Raw genomic sequence first — 17451 nt, 5'->3', positions numbered from 1 at the left:
GACAGAGCGACCTATTTCCCCTGTGAGGAACAACGTCTGATCATGATTAAATATGGAATTTTTTTTTTTTTTCAAGCTCTTTGCATTTGTATGAAAGAGGCTATAGAAATGAAGTTTGATTTCTTTGATTATCCCTTCCTAGTTTAAGACCTGCTCCTGTGGACGGAGTAGTTTACCCTGCAGAGGTAGGTAAGTCCAGGCTGCAAGAACCAATACCTCTCATAAAGCGCGTCATCATGTAGATGCAGAGGGTCAGATCGGTACCGGAACAACCTCTCGCGTCTCAATGCCCGTAGTACAAGTTGTGATTGTTCTTTGCTACAAAGAGCCACATGTCAATCACAAAGAAGATGAATTGCTGGATGTTTTGAAAAGCTCGAATCAGCTTTTTGTCATGAAGACAACAAAGATCAATCCATGTTTCAGTTTAAACAACAGTCTGTTGATTGACAACCTTTAGGGTCATGCTTCCTTCTCAAATAGTTTTAGATCATCATTAAACACTGATCTGATGAGAAGATTATGACACACACATATCAAACTAATCAAGGATGCATTCCTGACACGTTCAGCTGAAGGTCTCCAGTTTACAGGGTCACTTTTTAAACTGGAACACCAGGAGCTGACAGAGACACATTCACACTATCAGGCTCAGAGAAGACCATTGATTAGGAGGAACTAAACCAAGTCTATCACAGCAGGGGGTCATCTTATTGTGGATGGAGGGAAGGGGAATGGGAAACTATTGCTGCTCCACCAATCAGAGACGTTCAGCTGAACTACGGTTAGCCCCTAGAGCCCCTGGAGGAAAAGCACCTTTAACTGATTGTGGCAAAGCTCTGTTGACCAATGGCAGGTTTTTGGTCTTAAGATAAAGGTTGGAGATATTTCCATGGGGACACGTGTAACTGTACATTTGTATCTCTGAACACACAAACCCACACGTCCTCTCACACACAGAGGGGGCTCTCAAGCTAACAACTGCAACATGTGGGTGCAGGGTATTATTTTCTGCAGGTACTAAAAGCATCTGCGTCAGTGCATATATGACAGGCAAGTGTTTTCTTAACACTTATCGGAGACACAGCTGTGAACTGGTCCTCCACGTGCTCATCAAGCGCTTAAAGGACTGTTTTATAACCAGGCTGGAGAACTTGACAGCTTTCAGTGCTGCAGACGTCACTTCATAATTCCTTCAGAGAAACGTGTGTGAGCTTCTGTGCGTCAAGCTGTGGTTTGTTGTTGTTTGAATACAGAAAGAAAAAGAAAAAAACAATAAACCTATTTTTCTGTATCTAATTAGGATTACTGATGTGTTGTTTATGTTGTAACAGTCGAATGTGAAACAATTCTCTGAGGTTGTCGTAATGAGCAGATGAACAGTGTTTTTAAAGAGCTGACACAGGAACAGGCTGCACCACATCGTTGCATCACTGAAATGTTTTTTTTTTTTTTTTTTAAGGCAGGTTTAGCTGAGATGAAGATTAGGAGATCTGGCCACACACATAGAAACATGCACACACAAGTACACACGTACACACCACACAGCTGATTTGACACACAAACACACAGCTGGTCGGATAAAACCAGAAATGTGATCAGTGGGCTAGCGCTTGACGTCACAGGGATGTGTTTGGGATTATTTAATGTTTTGCAAATGTGATGCAGCAGCAGCCGAAAGACTCGCTGGGTTTCATAACGTCCTGTGGTAAAGGGATTAGAATACAACACGGTGACACGATGTGCCGGGGTTAATACAAAAATTAGGAAGGCATTTCGTGGGTGGACAGATTTCTATCATTTTAATGTTTTAACATTTTGTTTTCTTGTTTTATTGTCCACAAACATTTTATTTTAGACTATTCGTCCTGTTTGATGTGACCTCTTCCTGCCAATCAAAGAGCATATTTGTATGGGACAGTAAGAGATGTGGAACAGTTTGTATTAATCAACAGGAAAGCCGCGTAATATGTTGATACACACCTGATCGAAATCTTAAGACCAGTTGAAAAAAGTAAGAATTTACATTTTGCAGTGTTGGGTCTTCAAAAGGTTCTAAGTAGAGTTTGAAAATGCAAATAGAAGAAATGGGAGTGACAGGAAAATCAAAACTGAGTAAGAAATTTATTGAAAACAACAATTAAAGTGAAATAATCTGTTCATCAGCTGATCCAAAGTTCAAGATCACAGCTTAGAAAAACCTGAAACAAAAGTTAAAAAAGGGACTCAGTGATGAGGAGCTCCTCTGCTCTCGTTGATTCTTGCTGTGAGTGTTTCCAGGAGGCTGTTTGAACGTTGCTCCAAGTGGTGAAGATGTCTTCATGGAGGATCATCCTCTGTCTGGACCTGTTGTCCATTTCTGTAAACGTCCCTCTCCATCCATCCCCAAATGTTGTCAGAGTGATTTAGATCAGGGGAACATCAGGATGGTCCAAAGAGTGAGCTGATTCCTCTGGAAGAAGTCCAGAAACCCAGTCATTCCCACACAGACCAGGGCCCTCAGTCATGAAGGAGGCCCCCTGCAACATCTCCACAGAGCCAGCCGCCGTTTGACGCCCCTGACCAACCTGAAGCTCCATTGGTCCATTGAAGGAAAAAGCCCCAGATCATGATGGCGCCCCCTCCACTGTGCCGCCGTGAAAACATCTCCAGTGGGATCTCCTGGTCATGTCAGTAACGTTGAAGCCATCAGGACGTCAAGGTTCATTTTTTTCTCCTCAGACAGCGCCAGTATCAGTCGGTCAATCAGTCCTCATTTGTATAGCGCCAAGTTATAACAAACGTTATCTCAAGACATTTTCCAAAAACATGTACAGGTCTAGAGCCATCAATGTTAATAAAATGTTATCAACAGAAATCCAACATCAATACAAGATAAGGAGTCTTATCTCATCATAATCCACCATGAGTACAGCACTTTGTAGCATTTAGCAAGTTACAATGGCAAGGAAAAACTTCCCTTTAACAGGCAGAAACCTCGGACAGAACCAGACTCATGTTAGACAGACATCTGAGAAGACTGTCAGCCAGTAACCACCTTTATTTGGGTCCAGGATCGCCCTGTGTCTTGACAGACAGTGAATCAGATCCTCTGGTTCAACGTTGGGGACATTTTGGAGGGTCACTCACTTGACTTTTTTGTGATCTTTGAAGAAATCCAAAATTTCAATCTTACTGCGTCCAACTTCAGCAGTGATGGCGTGTTGTGAGAGGCCTTGCTGATGCAGCTCAACAACCACAATCAAAGAGAGAAAGCTTTTTAGCCTTTACCATCAGGAGGTCATGACAGAGTGAATACCTGAGATTTTGACTTTGATATTACATTTTTAATCAGCTGATGAACAGACTTTTTCTCTCTGTTTCCAATAAATTGCTGTCTCGTTTTTTTGACTTAATACCACTTCTTCTTTTTGCATTTTGGAACTCTACTTAGATCCTGTTACTTCCTGTTTCACAAGGTGCGTCCTCGCCCACATATGAATGAAAATTAGTTAAAATGATCTGGCTGATCTGACACAGTTTTCTGGAAATCATTCTCCTTTACCCTCTTAGATACTCTTCCAGACTTTGTTGTGGCTTCATCTCTTTATTATTTAGCCGAGCTTCCATTATGCTCCACCAAACAGAGCCTCCTGGCAGAGTGTCTTTCTGTGTGTCAGTGTATATTAAGTAAAAAGAAACGTGACAGGTTGGTGAGTCCTTGACCCTGTTGTTGTGTGGATTGACTGACACCTGACGTGGATGATGGTGATGGCCGTCTCTTGCTTTCTATGCAGCCATTGGATTAAAGCCAGTTTCAGCAAGGTGACAGTCCTACACTTTGGAAAATGAGAGCCAGTCACAGGGTGACTTTCTGCACTCAGCGGACAGTCATCCTGCTCATATTTTGACGGTTGCAGATGTAACAGTGATGTGCCTGCGTGCTGACCAACCGTGTTTCACTTCCTATTTGTCACAGGAGATCATCCTCCCGTCCCTCTAATTGTTGCTGACCTCCTGTTTCTTTATCTCCGACTGACAGGTGTGAAAAACGGCTCGGCTCGGGCTACTGTCACCGTCGTAGTCAAGGAAACCAGACGACCTGTCCTGTTGCCATGGGGAAACAGAACAGCAAGCTGAGGCCAGAGATGCTGCAGGACCTCCGGGAGAATACCGAGTTCTCGGACCACGAACTGCAGGAGTGGTACAAGGTACACACACACACACACACACACTGTTCACAGAGTCTAATTATCCAACAACAAATTGTGGCCAGTGAAAATACTGAGTGGCCAGTAACTAAGGGATACCACTGGCCACAGTGGCTGGTGAGCAAAAAAGTTAATGTCAAGCCCTGGTCACATGGGATGGCTAAACTTGATTTAGGCTGTGTGTTTCCAGCTTTGCTTGATCCATACCATAAACGCTTCAAAAGCTGTGCTGTTGAAAAGACAAGTGTTCTGTAAGATTTAAAATCCCATCATGATTTATTGATGGAAGCTCTGTGTAAGATTGCGTCTGTGTCCAGACCTGGACTGCAGTCCACCAGTTGGCGACCCCTATCCTCAAAAAATACATCAACGTCTGCTTCAACAGACTCTGCATCAATGAACACACCAGACACAAAGCCTGGCAAACCCAAACTCTCAAACCAAGGTTATTCCAGTTAACAAAAAACAAAGAAAACAAAAAAAAACAAGAGGTGATAATACATTTTCAATAACTGAAATGAAAAAACAAACTAAAACTGTATTGTGAGTTTACACAACTGAAACTGCCACCCTGCAAGACAGAGACACAGAGCACTACCACAGGTCATTCCTCCCCACTGCAATAAAATTTTGTATCAAAACAAACCTGTACTCAAACCTTTATAACATCAAATATTACATGAACACACCCTTTTTTGCACACCATCTCAGAACTCTTTGTTTGTTCTTGTACCTATATTGTTCTTGTGTCAATGGTGATAATTTTAATATAATAATTTGAATCCATAAGTTGGCAAACTTAAGCTGATTTTTTTTTAAATATTTAAGTTTCAAAAAAAATTGGAGCATTGTTTCGTAATTTTGTCAACTGTGTTATGGACAAAAGTTGTGACTATTTTTTCACCATAAACCCATATTATCCTGAATTTAGAGTTATTCAACATTTCTATGTCAGACTGTGCTCCCTAGAAATGACCCTCTTCATTTATATCACAGTTCATACAACATTTAAAAGAAATATGGCACAAAAATCACATGTAGCATGGTAAACAACACATGGTAACATGGTTGATGGGACAAACCTGTCTCTACAACACTACATTTAGTGATGCTAACTTAGCTGACATTTTCCCCATGTTTTGTCTCTTGAGCTAACTGCAGACCTTAAACATACCACCACCTGACCTCCATCAGCTCATATTTCTGCTCATTTTCTTTCTTTTTATCATTTATAGTAGGAACACCAGAAAACACAGTTGACAAACAGAGCTGGGCTTGAACCCGCAACCGTCCAATCAACACTTCCGACTCTCCAACTGCGCCACCGACGCCCCCCCTCTGTCTTTAACTGAGCTATGAAACATTCAGCTTTATGTGGGTGAGATCAGGACATTATTTTGGGAAAGACGGTAGATTTTTAACTTTCCAACTAACTATGGTTAAAGTCCTCTAAAAGGAACGCTGTAGCAGTGCAGCCTACTGGTGCGATACAGCGCCACTCTTTGGTCAGTACCATGGAGCGCAATTGCAGGTAGATCCGTCTGCACAAAAGGGCTAGAAAAATGCAATTAAAGGTGAAAAAAGGTGAACAAATCTGCTTTTAAACCACACATAGTTACAGTAGTAAATTTCGTCAAATTCTTTTTTAACTGAATTAGCGATCTACAAACTTTTGTGACTTAAGGCCCACCCAAAACTGAAATCCTGGCTCTGACCCTGTTTTAAACTACTCAAAAATAGAGACCAGCCCTCATTTGCTTCTCCAATCAGTGTATCAAAGTTTTCAAGGAAAGTAAGGAGACATGTTTCATCAGCAAATAAAAGGAGAGTGCCTTACAGATCATGAACAGGTCCTTTATGAATATAAAAAAATGATATAGGGCCAAGGATAGATCTTTGAGGTACCCCATACAGTAGCTTGGCTCTATTGGAGTTTTCCCCACTGACAGATACAGACTGTTCTCTATCCTGTTCTCCAAAGCAGAATTTCTGTAATTTATGGATGAGGAAATTATGATGAACCGTGTTGAAAGCTTTTGAGAGGTATGAGAATACCATCAGTAACTCTAACAATATGACGTCACTTTCCTCAAACATCTATTGCGTTAGCTCTCAGGCAAAGAAAACTAAAATATTCAACCACCTGAAATAACTTCAAGCTGACATAGACGAATCACAGGAAACATACCTCCCACATTAAGTCAACACTTAATTACAATCTGCGCAATGATTTTATTTATGGTATATGTGATCAGACAGGATATCCCGTTGTGTCGTCATGTTCCCACATCATGGTTTGTCTAAGCTGAAGGAGCATAGCAGCACTTTCTCCATCCGTTTAGTCTGAGAGGTGTTTAAAACCCGACCAGACGACTTATCTCATAATGTGTATATGGGTGTGTGTGTTTGTGTAATGGCTATATGGCTTGATGCTGGGGTCAGCCCCACTGAGCAGCTGCTTGACACACCCTAATTAAGGACTGTACATGGTACACCATCAGTCCCCTGACCTGTGGCTTAAGCCTCACACTCACACTGGTCAAAGTGTGGCTTGAATTCTGTGGACATACAGACAGCGGAGTGGGTTAAAGGCTGCAGGGTGGGTTACTGACTGCATAGTGGGTTACTGAGTGCAGAGTGGGTTACTGAGTGCAGAGTGGGTTACTGACTGCATAGTGGTTTAGTAAATGCTGAGTGGGTTACTGACTCCAGGGTGGGTTACTGACTGCATAGTGGGTTACTGACTGCAGAGTGGGTTACTGACTGCAGAGTGGGTTACTGACTCCATGGTAGATTACTGACTGATGAGTGGGTTACTGACTGCAGAGTGGTTTAGTATCTGCAGAGTGGGTAACTGACTCCAGGGTGGGTTACTGACTGCAGGGTGGGTCACTGACTGCATAGAGGGTTAGTAACTGGAGAGTGGGTTACTAACTCCATGGTAGATTACTGACTGATGAGTAGGTTACTGACTGCATAGTCGTTTAGTAACTGAATTGTGGGTAACTGACCCCAAGGTGGGTTACTGACTGCAATAGTGGGTTATTGACTGCAGAGTGGGTTGCTGACTCCATTGTAGATTACTGACTGATGAGTGGGTTACTGACTGCATAGTGGTAAAGCAACTACAGAGTGGGTAACTGATTCCAGGATGGGTAACTGACTGCAGGGTGGGTTACTGACTGCAATGTGCGTTACTGACTGCAGAGTGGGTTAGTAACTGCAGAGTAGGTGACTGACTGAAGAGTGGGTTACTGACTCCATGATAGATTACTGACTGATGAGTGGGTTACTGACTGCATAGTGGTTTAGTAACTGCAGAGTTGGTTACTGACTGCAGGGTGGGTTACTGACTGCAGGGTGGGTAACTGACTGCATAGTGGGTTACTGACAGTGGGCAGAGTGGGTTAGTTACTGCAGAGTGGGTTACTGACTGCAGAGTGGGTTACTGACTCCATGGTAGATTACTGACTGATGAGTGGGTTACTGACTGCAGAGTGGTTTAGTATCTGCAGAGTGGGTAACTGACTCCAGGGTGGGTTACTGACTGCAGGGTGGGTTACTGACTGCATAGAGGGTTAGTAACTGCAGAGTGGGTTACTGACTCCATGGTAGATTACTGACTGATGAGTAGGTTACTGACTGCAGAGTGGTTTAGTAACTGAATTGTGGGTAACTGACCCCAAGGTGGGTTACTGACTGCATAGTGGGTTATTGACTGCAGAGTGGGTTGCTGACTTCATTGTAGATTACTGACTGATGAGTGGGTTACTGACTGCATAGTGGTAAAGCAACTACAGAGAGGGTAACTGATTCCAGGATGGGTAACTGACTGCAGGGTGGGTTACTGACTGCAATGAGCGTTACTGACTGCAGAGTGGGTTAGTAACTGCAGAGTAGGTGACTGACTGAAGAGTGGGTTACTGACTGCATGGTAGATTACTGACTGATGAGTGGGTTACTGACTGCATTGTGGTTTAGTAACTGCAGAGTTGGTTACTGACTGCAGGGTGGGTTACTGACTGCAGGGTGGGTTACTGACTGCATAGTGGGTTACTGACTGTGGGCAGAGTGGGTTAGTTACTGCAGAGTGGGTTACTGACTGCAGAGTGGGTTACTGACTCCATGGTAGATTACTGACTGATGACTGGTTTACTGACTGCATAGTGGTTTAGTAACTGCAGAGTGGGTTACTTAATGCATAGTGGGTTACTAACTGCAGGGTTGGTTACTGCCTGCACCGTGGGTTACTGACTGCATAGTGGGTTACTGACTGCTGAGTGGTTTACTGACTGCATAGTGGGTTACTGACTGCTTAGTGGGTTACTGACTGCATGGTTGGTTACTGACTCCATGGTAGATTACTGACTGCTGAGTGGTTTACTGACTGCATAGTGGATTTTGTTACTGCGGAGTGGGTTACTGACTGCAGCGTGTGCTTCTGATTGCAGAGTGTGTTACTGAGTCCCGATTGAGTAACTGACTGCAGAGTGGGTGACTGTGGGCAGAGTGGGTTACAGACTGCAGGGTTGGTTAGAGGCTGTGTTTTTTATCTGACACTTAATTAATCTTATTGTTTATTTTTACTGGTCTTAGAAATCAAAACCTTGACACATTGCTTGGCCGTCATATAAACAGCTTGAATACTTTGTTCGGGATAAATGGACAATTTCTGTGTCAAATTGATTTTATTATTGGCATTTCTAGAGGGCTTCCTTTGTGTTTTTATTCACTTAATGTATTTTTCATTTAGGGTTTCTTGAAGGATTGTCCAAGTGGAACCCTGAATGTGGAGGAGTTCAAGAAAATCTATGCCAACTTCTTCCCGTACGGTGATGCATCCAAGTTTGCTGAACATGTCTTCCGAACGTTCGACACCAACGGGGACGGGACGATAGACTTCAGAGAGTTCATCATCGCATTGAGTGTTACATCACGGGGAAAGCTGGAGCAGAAACTGAAATGGGCCTTCAGCATGTACGACCTGGATGGAAACGGGTACATCAGCCGTGAGGAGATGCTGGAGATTGTTCAGGTAAACAAAGGACACTGAGTAATGATATTTTTTAGGCCATTGTACCTGATGAATTAAGATTACAAAAAAAGGAGATATTTACTCTATTCACCAAAGGTTTGGCTGTAATGGCTGTTGATAACTAGTCATAATGGTTCAGAGAAATATGGCAAAGATGGGCTTGCGATGACAAAGTGACAGATTAGGGCAAGAAAATCAACTTAAAGAGGGGGTTTTCGCTTTCCTATTTTGTGTAGTGGAGTAATAAAGCTGAATATTCACACTTAACGAACAGATCTTCAAACCCACACATATGTTGTAGAAATTCTTGAATCTGTCTGTAAACTGATCAAAACACTCCGTTATAAAAAAAACACCAGATCTTTAGGAGATCTTCATGAGACTTGCTGAAATGAATCTCATGAGGATATCCCAACTAGTTTATGACTCATTGGAGAGGGCTTTAAACACCATGGTCTACCCATGGCTCTATCCCTTCGTTTTGATTGGCTGACCAATCAGAGGGAAGGTTAAAAATGCATCCAGTAGTCAAGGGTAGATATTAAAATATTTTTGTAAGCCACCTTTTGACAAAACACCTCTATACTGAGGACACAGTAGGAGAGTGGAGCACTCAGACAACATTCAGAGGAAGCCAACATTTTATCATAGTGTCTACAAATATGTCCCAACCCACCACTGAGGGGTGTTTCCTCTGCCAGGTAGAGTTTACAGCTGTTTGAACAGGAAAGAGAGACAGACAACAGCTGGCACATGTGAGGGACCTAACTCTGTTTACGTGGGATGATGATGCAACAACCCAAGGATTCATTCCACATTGATAAAGTGTTGGTTTGACATTGACATGGTTTTGATATGGACATGTGGTGGTGTCAGCTGTAAGGTGGGCTCATGGAGGACAGCACACAGATCTTCAGGTAGCTTTAGGGCCAATCCCAATTGTCACTCTTTCCCTTTCTCTTTGGTCCTCTGTTTTGAGGGCCAAGAGGAAGGCATGCAAACACATCCCAAACCAGACACCTCTTGATTCTTGCTACATCATCACCTCTAGTCAATCGCTGGCTGTTGTAGTCAGGGCGACTGATTCTTCTCTTACAAATTCAACACATTTTTACAAAGTGATGATAAACTGACATCAGATTAGAGTGACACATTCACAGCAAACAGACCTCACTACCATGAACTGCATTACATGACTGATGAGACAGCTGAGCTATGAAAAGCTAATGCTAAAGTAATCAGAAGCTAGCTTCAATAAACTGTAACATTAGCTTATCATAGCTTAAATAGCTAATGCAGCTCCTGAATGCAGTTTATCTTTCCAACCATTCATTAAATGCAGTTCATTGTGGTGAAGTCTGCTGTGAATCTGTCACCCTGCTCTGACATCGGTGCAGCTATTATTAGCTGTAACTGTCACTATAGCTAGATCATTATAACGAGCGATTTCGAAATACAACCAACAATTTAAAACATGGCTAATATTAATGTGGTGAAGCAAAGGATTGGATATCTATTAATAGAATGTTAATATCAGGGGGAATTTGTTGGTTTCAAGTGAGGTCCTGGTTTGTCTTCGTTTTAAGGGCTGTGCAGCTCTTTACCTTCACCGTGACTAGACGCGCACATGCAAAACCAAGGGCAAAGAGGTAGAATTGGGATTGGCCCTGCTTCCCTTAAAGATAGAAAGTCTGTCTATGTTGTTTCACTGACGGAAGGTGAGCAATGAATCATCATCATTTTCATCTGACTGCTAGATAATGCTGAATATTCTCAATTCCACAGACTGCTCCTTTAATGCTGAAGTCTTTGATTATGTACAGGTTCATCTGTGTCTCAGTCCTGTTGGTGTGCATGCTCACCAGAGTGCTGCTCATCATCTAGACAAACAAACGTCAGTTATTGTGAACTTCATACAGTTCGTTTTTCACCATCTTCAAAGCTTCAATGACTCCAGGGACTCTCCAGCTGATTCTTCCTAATCGGTCCTTGCTTGCTTGAGTTGACAGCTGTTCTCCCAACCATCCATCCCCCCTCCCCTTGTCTCTCTGTGTCTCTCTATCAGGCCATCTACAAGATGGTGTCATCAGTGATGAAGATGCCAGAGGATGAGTCCACGCCAGAGAAGAGGACTGATAAAATCTTCAGACAAATGGACCTTAATAATGATGGTGAGAGGAGGGGATGCTGCAGACAGGGAGGGAGGAGGTTGGAGGAGGGGGAGTGTAAGAGTTAATGCAGTTGTTAATCTCTTCTTATTTTATTGGAAAGTGGAGCTCTCTGAAAGGTTTGACGACTCAAAGCACACTTTTGAAATTCTAAGTTTATCCTGATGAAGGGATTTTCTTTTACTGTCTCCCAACTTCTCTCAGTGATTTGGATACTTTCAGAAACTTCTTCTTTTCTGTTTTTAATCTAACAGCACACTCTTCTTTCCCTAGATGAACACATGAAATGGCAAAACATTGAATACTAAATGTGTACATAAAGGTCTTAGCCTCTGAGATGGTGTTGATACAACATGAAACATCACAACTCTGAGTGTGCGACCCAGTAGTTCTCAACCTTGTTGAGTCGCGATCACAGACTGGGCAACGATTAAAACTTTTAATCGTGATTAATTGCATGATTTTCCCTGATTAATCATAATTAATTGTATTGTAAATTCAAAATTTAGTAATGAATTCAAAAGCAGTGTAAAGTGCGCTTTTATCGGAATGTTCTGCCATATGAACGAAAGTGCCATAACATCTGTCATGCAAACACTAAATCAGTACTTGTTATACAGTAATAGTTAAATCACATATTTAGTGCAAATCAAATTTACAAAATTAAAGCTTATTGCCACTGTCAGGGCATTAAAGTGATATTCCGGGATGGAACAAGTTGGGTCCTATCACAAGGTTTATGGCAGTAATTACCCCTACAGCAGTGTTTTTGTGCAGCAGAAGCCCAGAGCGCTCACACCGAACACCCCCGCCCTGCTCCTCTGCCGGTTTCCTCTGCACCCAGACGGGGACATATTTTACTTGACCAAAAACACAAATAAACGGACTCCCACCAAAAAAAGTCTGATATGGGTCTGCATTCACGCTTTATTTAGAGAATTTTCAGCACGTTACTTTCACTCAAAAAATACCCCTAAATAAGGCTCTAGTTCTCATCATGTCTCTTCGTCCTGGTAGACTACCTGCTTTTGTTTACATCTGGCACACCGTGCACGCGGACTGATGCACTGAGTGGCGAGCGCCTTTAAATTCCATGGCGTTGCCCTTCTTCTCCATGCTTGTTTTGGTGACTCATCGTGTTTTTCCGCCAATTTCATTTCCAGTTCCGCCATGGTCAGCAACAGACATTTACAAAATAAAAGCATGTGAGAAACATGCACTAATGTGCGAATAAAATATTCAACAGCGTTAATAGATTGATGGGTTAATGTGAAAATAATGTGTTAACTTGCCCAGCACTAACATATATATATATATATATATATATATATATATATATATATATATATATATATATATATATATATATATATATATATATATATATATATATATATATAAACTTTAATAAATAAATCAATTCAATGCAAGAAACATTTAGGACCATCCCTTCATTTGAATACATTTATATATTTCCTTCTGTATTTCATGCATATATTTTATATTGAAGTCTATTACCACATTTATTTTAGTATTTATTTTTGCTTTTATTTATTAATTTATTTTTACCTTTTATTTATGTATTTATTTATTTATGAGTTGAGTGATTCATTTATTTATTTATTTTATTTTTTCACTTTTAACTATTTCTTATTTTGGCAGTTATGTTCCTCCATACAGCTCATGTAAAATGACTTTGGCAACCTCACTGATTTTTTTTTTTTTCAGTCTATGGTTAGGACCTTCAATTTAACATGCACTGGTGTATGTGATGCCCCGCCCTCTTCCATTCACACAAACAATGCCAGTGTGAGTGAATAATGAGTGCTGTCCACAGTGCTGGAAAAAAAAACTAAAAATGGTGTTTTTTGAAAAACCAACTGAAAAATGTACTTTCTTCCTCTCTTTTAATTAGTTGTCAATAAAAATGAGGCTCTTATTTCACTTTAATGCAAGTAGAGAAATGGAAAGATAACAGAAACACACCTAAGTGAAGCGATGACAAGAGTGCTTAAGATATTGAGGGACATTTATGGTCTCGATGAATAACAGAAATTAAATCTTATTGCTACACTTGTTTTATACTGTCATACTCCAACATTCAAAAGGTGTGTCCTTTCTGTCACTTACATGCCCCACCCATGCAGCCTGCTGTTTGTGTCTGCGTACAATTCAAGTGACTTATGGTCACACTTAACCTATTGGTTTGAGACACTAGCCTTGCTCAGAGGTGCAATAACAGTTTTTTTTTTTTTGGGGGCAAATGGCTTTTGAATTTATTGAAACACATTTAGGAGCATAACAATAACTCTGTAACTAAATCAATGGACTGACAATAGTTGCAGTTAAAATGTAAACAAATAACCCAAACTCCATTTTTCTTTTCAGTTCAAGAAAACAAAAATCAGCACATACTACAGAAGACCCTAAGGTTGAGAAAGGCCAGACTAAACTCACAGATTAAAGTTTAGCTCATCGTTTATGTCATCAGCCCTGTGTTATTTTGCTCGCCTTTAAAACTGGTGGGTGGTTCTTTCACAGGCTGCTGTAAAGGCCTTTCTGACTCTTTTCTTTGTCTCTTCTTCTCTCATCCGTCAGGTAAACTGTCCCTGGAGGAATTCATCAAAGGTGCCAAAAGCGACCCCTCCATCGTGAGGCTACTTCAGTGCGACCCGAGCTCTGCCTCTCAGTTCTGAAAACGCCCTCCACCCCTTCGACCTGTCGACGCCCTTTCTCCCTCACTCTCTGATGCTAATGAAACAGTCACTCCAATCATTGCATGACGGTTTAGTCTCATATCATCTTTTCTGTTGTTAGTGTGTGATATAACGGATGGAGAAGCTTAAAGCAGGCTAAGAATCATCATCTCTATCACTTTACCTTTTATTTTGACGTATGTGGGGAGGATTGAAGAGACGTGGTTTAACGTAGAGTAGTGGAGTCTACTGATGTTCCTCAATATCTCTCTCTTCCTGGAACGGGGGATTCCTGGCCAGTTTGTTTTCCGCAGGACGGGGGGTCTCTCAGTCTGCCCTCCAACACGTGTATAAGATGTATATATTGTATGTCTATGTATATCATGAGATGAACTCGTCTTCATGTTTGAAGCACTCTCTATGGCATTGAAAGGCAGTATTATGTAGCGTAGCTTCCGGGCCTGATCTGAGCAGGTGGGTGTTATTGGGATTTTACTGCTATATGATCTTTCACTGAGAAAAAGAAGGCCTAAGATCCCATTTGGTTTTATTCAGACTTTTTTTTTTTGCTTGTTGTTTAACTTAAAGCATCCCTTCTTGCTTGTACATATTGTTTTCCTCCATCATGTTGTTTTATTTATTAATTTGTATTCTTATTGTCATCCTTTGACTTGTTGAAACGACCATGTTCCAGTTTACAGGGAGAAAATGTGAGTTCAGAGAAGAGTTTTTTGGGGATTTTGTTGATTTGTTACAGTGTAAGATTGTAAAATAAGTGTATCCCATAATGCTTTATGATCAACCACACCAGTAGCACATATCATTTGAGCCACCATGTGTTTATAAAGTATGGCTGTGCCTCTGGGATGTATGAGTGGACAGTGTGTGCATGAGAATATGCACCGTATGCTTGAAGCTAACTTTTTCAGTATTATGATCATCCTGTGTTGATTCTTGTTTTGAAGTATTTCAGAGTTTTAAACGATGAGCAGTAATTAAGATAGTTGTAATCTGTAACTGCATGATCCTATGAAGTCAACGGTGACAAAAACACACCACAGTATCTTTTTGTAGCTCCGCAGCCTCGTCCACACTGCACCCCGCCAGACGTGATTTAGGATGTGTAGTGCTATCGGGGAGACCCCAACCCTCCACTTCACTTCCTCTGACAGACAGAGAACTTACCAAGGGCTTGTTCATCACTCTCCAGATGATTGCTTTCATAATCTCCTGGATTAGTCTGTCTACTAACGGAGCAGGTAGATGAGGAGGGCGTGTTTCAGGTGACAGGAACAGGTAGACTTACACGTTCTTAGAGGAGCTTTGAGGAGTGAGGTCTGTGGCTGTCCGACAGAGACGAGGAGTAACAGATGTCTTGATCTGATATTTACCTCTATGGAGCAGTTGAGGAGTTCACATCAGGATCTGACACAGAACAGAAGCCTGTAAACACCCTGCATGTCTGATGAGCACTGATCACTCCTGCCATGTTGTGTTTTTGAGGATAAAAAACAAAGTGTGTTTGTGACTTTCTGACTTAAGACTTCATTTAAAAACTACGTTTTATGATGCATTGTCAAGATTAATCTGCCCAATTTTTGTTCAAATTCCAATTTACTCTGCAACTACACAGATGATGCTCCACTGAAACAGTTAACAGCTCTTATAGACACGAAACCCAGCTGACAGGAATCGTAAAGGGTCTACGACGACTATCCAATGATAAATCCTGACACTTTGACGGTCTCATTTTAAACCACAGTCAGATACTCTCCCAATCAAAATCCTAAAACCAGTCGAAAAAATGCACAAATTCACTATTTACGCTGTTGGATTTAAAAAAAATCCATCCATCCCCAAATGTTCTCAGAGTGATTTAGATCAGGGGAACATCAGGATGGTCCAAAGAGTGAGCTGATTCCTCTGGAAGAAGTCCAGAAACCCAGTCATTCCCACAAAGACCAGGGCCCTCAGTCATGAAGGAGGCCCCCTGCAACATCTCCACAGAGCCAGCCGCTGTTTGACCCCTGACCAACCTGAAGCTCCAATGGTCCATTGAAGGAAAAAGCCCCAGATCATGATGGCGCCCCCTCCACTGTGCCGCCGTGAAAACATCTCCAGTGGGATCTCCTGGTCATGTCAGTAACATTGAAGCCATCAGGATGTCAAGGTTTTTTCTTTCTTCACCTTTCAGTGTCCCATGTTTGCTGCTCTCTGATAAAGTCCAAACAGCGAGTTTGTGGCGTTGAAGGAGATGAGGTCTTTGAAGAAGTGTTTTCTTCTTAAAGCTCTTCTCGCTCAGATGGCGTCTGATGGTTATGGGCTGCAGTCGGCTCAGTAACGGCCTTCATTTCAGTCCAGGATCATCCTGTGTCTCAGCAGAAAGCCGGTGAAATGGTTTTAGGTCTACAACTTGACTTTTTTGTTCTATAACCCTCAGGATCTTTGAAGGAATCCAAAATGTCAGCCTTACTGCATCTAACCTCAGCAGTGATGGCGTGTTATGCAGCTCAACAATCTGACCACGTTCAGAGAGAGAAAGATTTTCAGCCTTTACCATCAGGAGGTTATGACAGAGAGAGGATACCTGACAGGAAATAACACTGATCCACATTTTAGAGCAGATTTTGTATTTTGAAACTCTTTTTAAGATACAACAGTGTGAAAAAAAAAAAAACGCAAATTTGTGCAATTTTTCCACCGGTCTTAAGATTTGACTTGGTTTGCCCCTCCTCTATTAAAAAGTTCAGTATTATTTTAAACTTCTTAATGTAAGAAAATGTGCAGGTGCAGAAATTCTCCTCTGAATCCAGTCTGAGGCAGTTTTCATCGATGAGCGAGGAGCTTTGTGCTGCAGGTTTAGACAAATGAGACTTCACACTCAGAGGAAGGTGAGGAAAAACACCCTCAGAGATTCCCGTCACACTCAGCTGTCAGTTTGGAACATATTTATCTCTCTACTCCAGAATTACCCACAATGCTTTAGGTGAATGGGGGTTGTTAAATTGTGTCTGGTGGAGCAGCATCCTCTCACATTAGGACTGAGCTGGGATTAACTGATACCAAACCTTTGCACAGGAGCTTCCTAACCAGCCACACCTCTGCTTTGGGGATCCTTTAGTGTCACTGCCTTCTGCTGGTAGGATAAGGAACAGCAGCTGCTTTACCCTTATCTTTAACCCTTTTCTACCTTCACTGCCTGACTGAACTGGTATCTTGTGTTGCAGAATGCCCCCTCTGCTTTCTTTCCTCCTCCCCTGCCTCCTTTTCCTTCCTTCTTTTCTGTTGCATGAAAACCTCACGAGAGGATGTCATGATTGTTTTGTTGAATCTGAAAGCAAAATATACTTCTGTGTTTCAAA

The 17451-nt window shown here is 41.7% G+C and overlaps 1 protein-coding gene across 1 annotated transcript in view; it reads left to right on the top strand.

The window, feature by feature from the left end:
• Nucleotides 1–17451, top strand: part of LOC141803039 (hippocalcin-like protein 1) — a 54919-nt gene extending 37468 nt beyond the window's left edge. Inside the window, exons 2-5 of the mRNA XM_074686905.1 lie at nucleotides 4022–4190; nucleotides 8944–9225; nucleotides 11291–11396; nucleotides 13992–17451. Of these exons, the coding sequence (XP_074543006.1) occupies nucleotides 4095–4190; nucleotides 8944–9225; nucleotides 11291–11396; nucleotides 13992–14089 (582 nt within the window). The 5' untranslated portion in view covers nucleotides 4022–4094 and the 3' untranslated portion in view covers nucleotides 14090–17451. The remainder of the gene's footprint in view (nucleotides 1–4021; nucleotides 4191–8943; nucleotides 9226–11290; nucleotides 11397–13991) is intronic.

Source organism: Halichoeres trimaculatus, unplaced genomic scaffold (genome assembly GCF_033239565.1).
Source record: "Halichoeres trimaculatus isolate MK-OKI-2021-1 unplaced genomic scaffold, fHalTri1.1 fHalTri1_scaffold_14, whole genome shotgun sequence".
Classification (NCBI taxonomy): domain Eukaryota; kingdom Metazoa; phylum Chordata; class Actinopteri; order Labriformes; family Labridae; genus Halichoeres; species Halichoeres trimaculatus.
The sequence above is the reverse complement of the archived record's forward strand: the minus strand, read 5'-3'. Positions and strand labels throughout refer to the sequence as shown.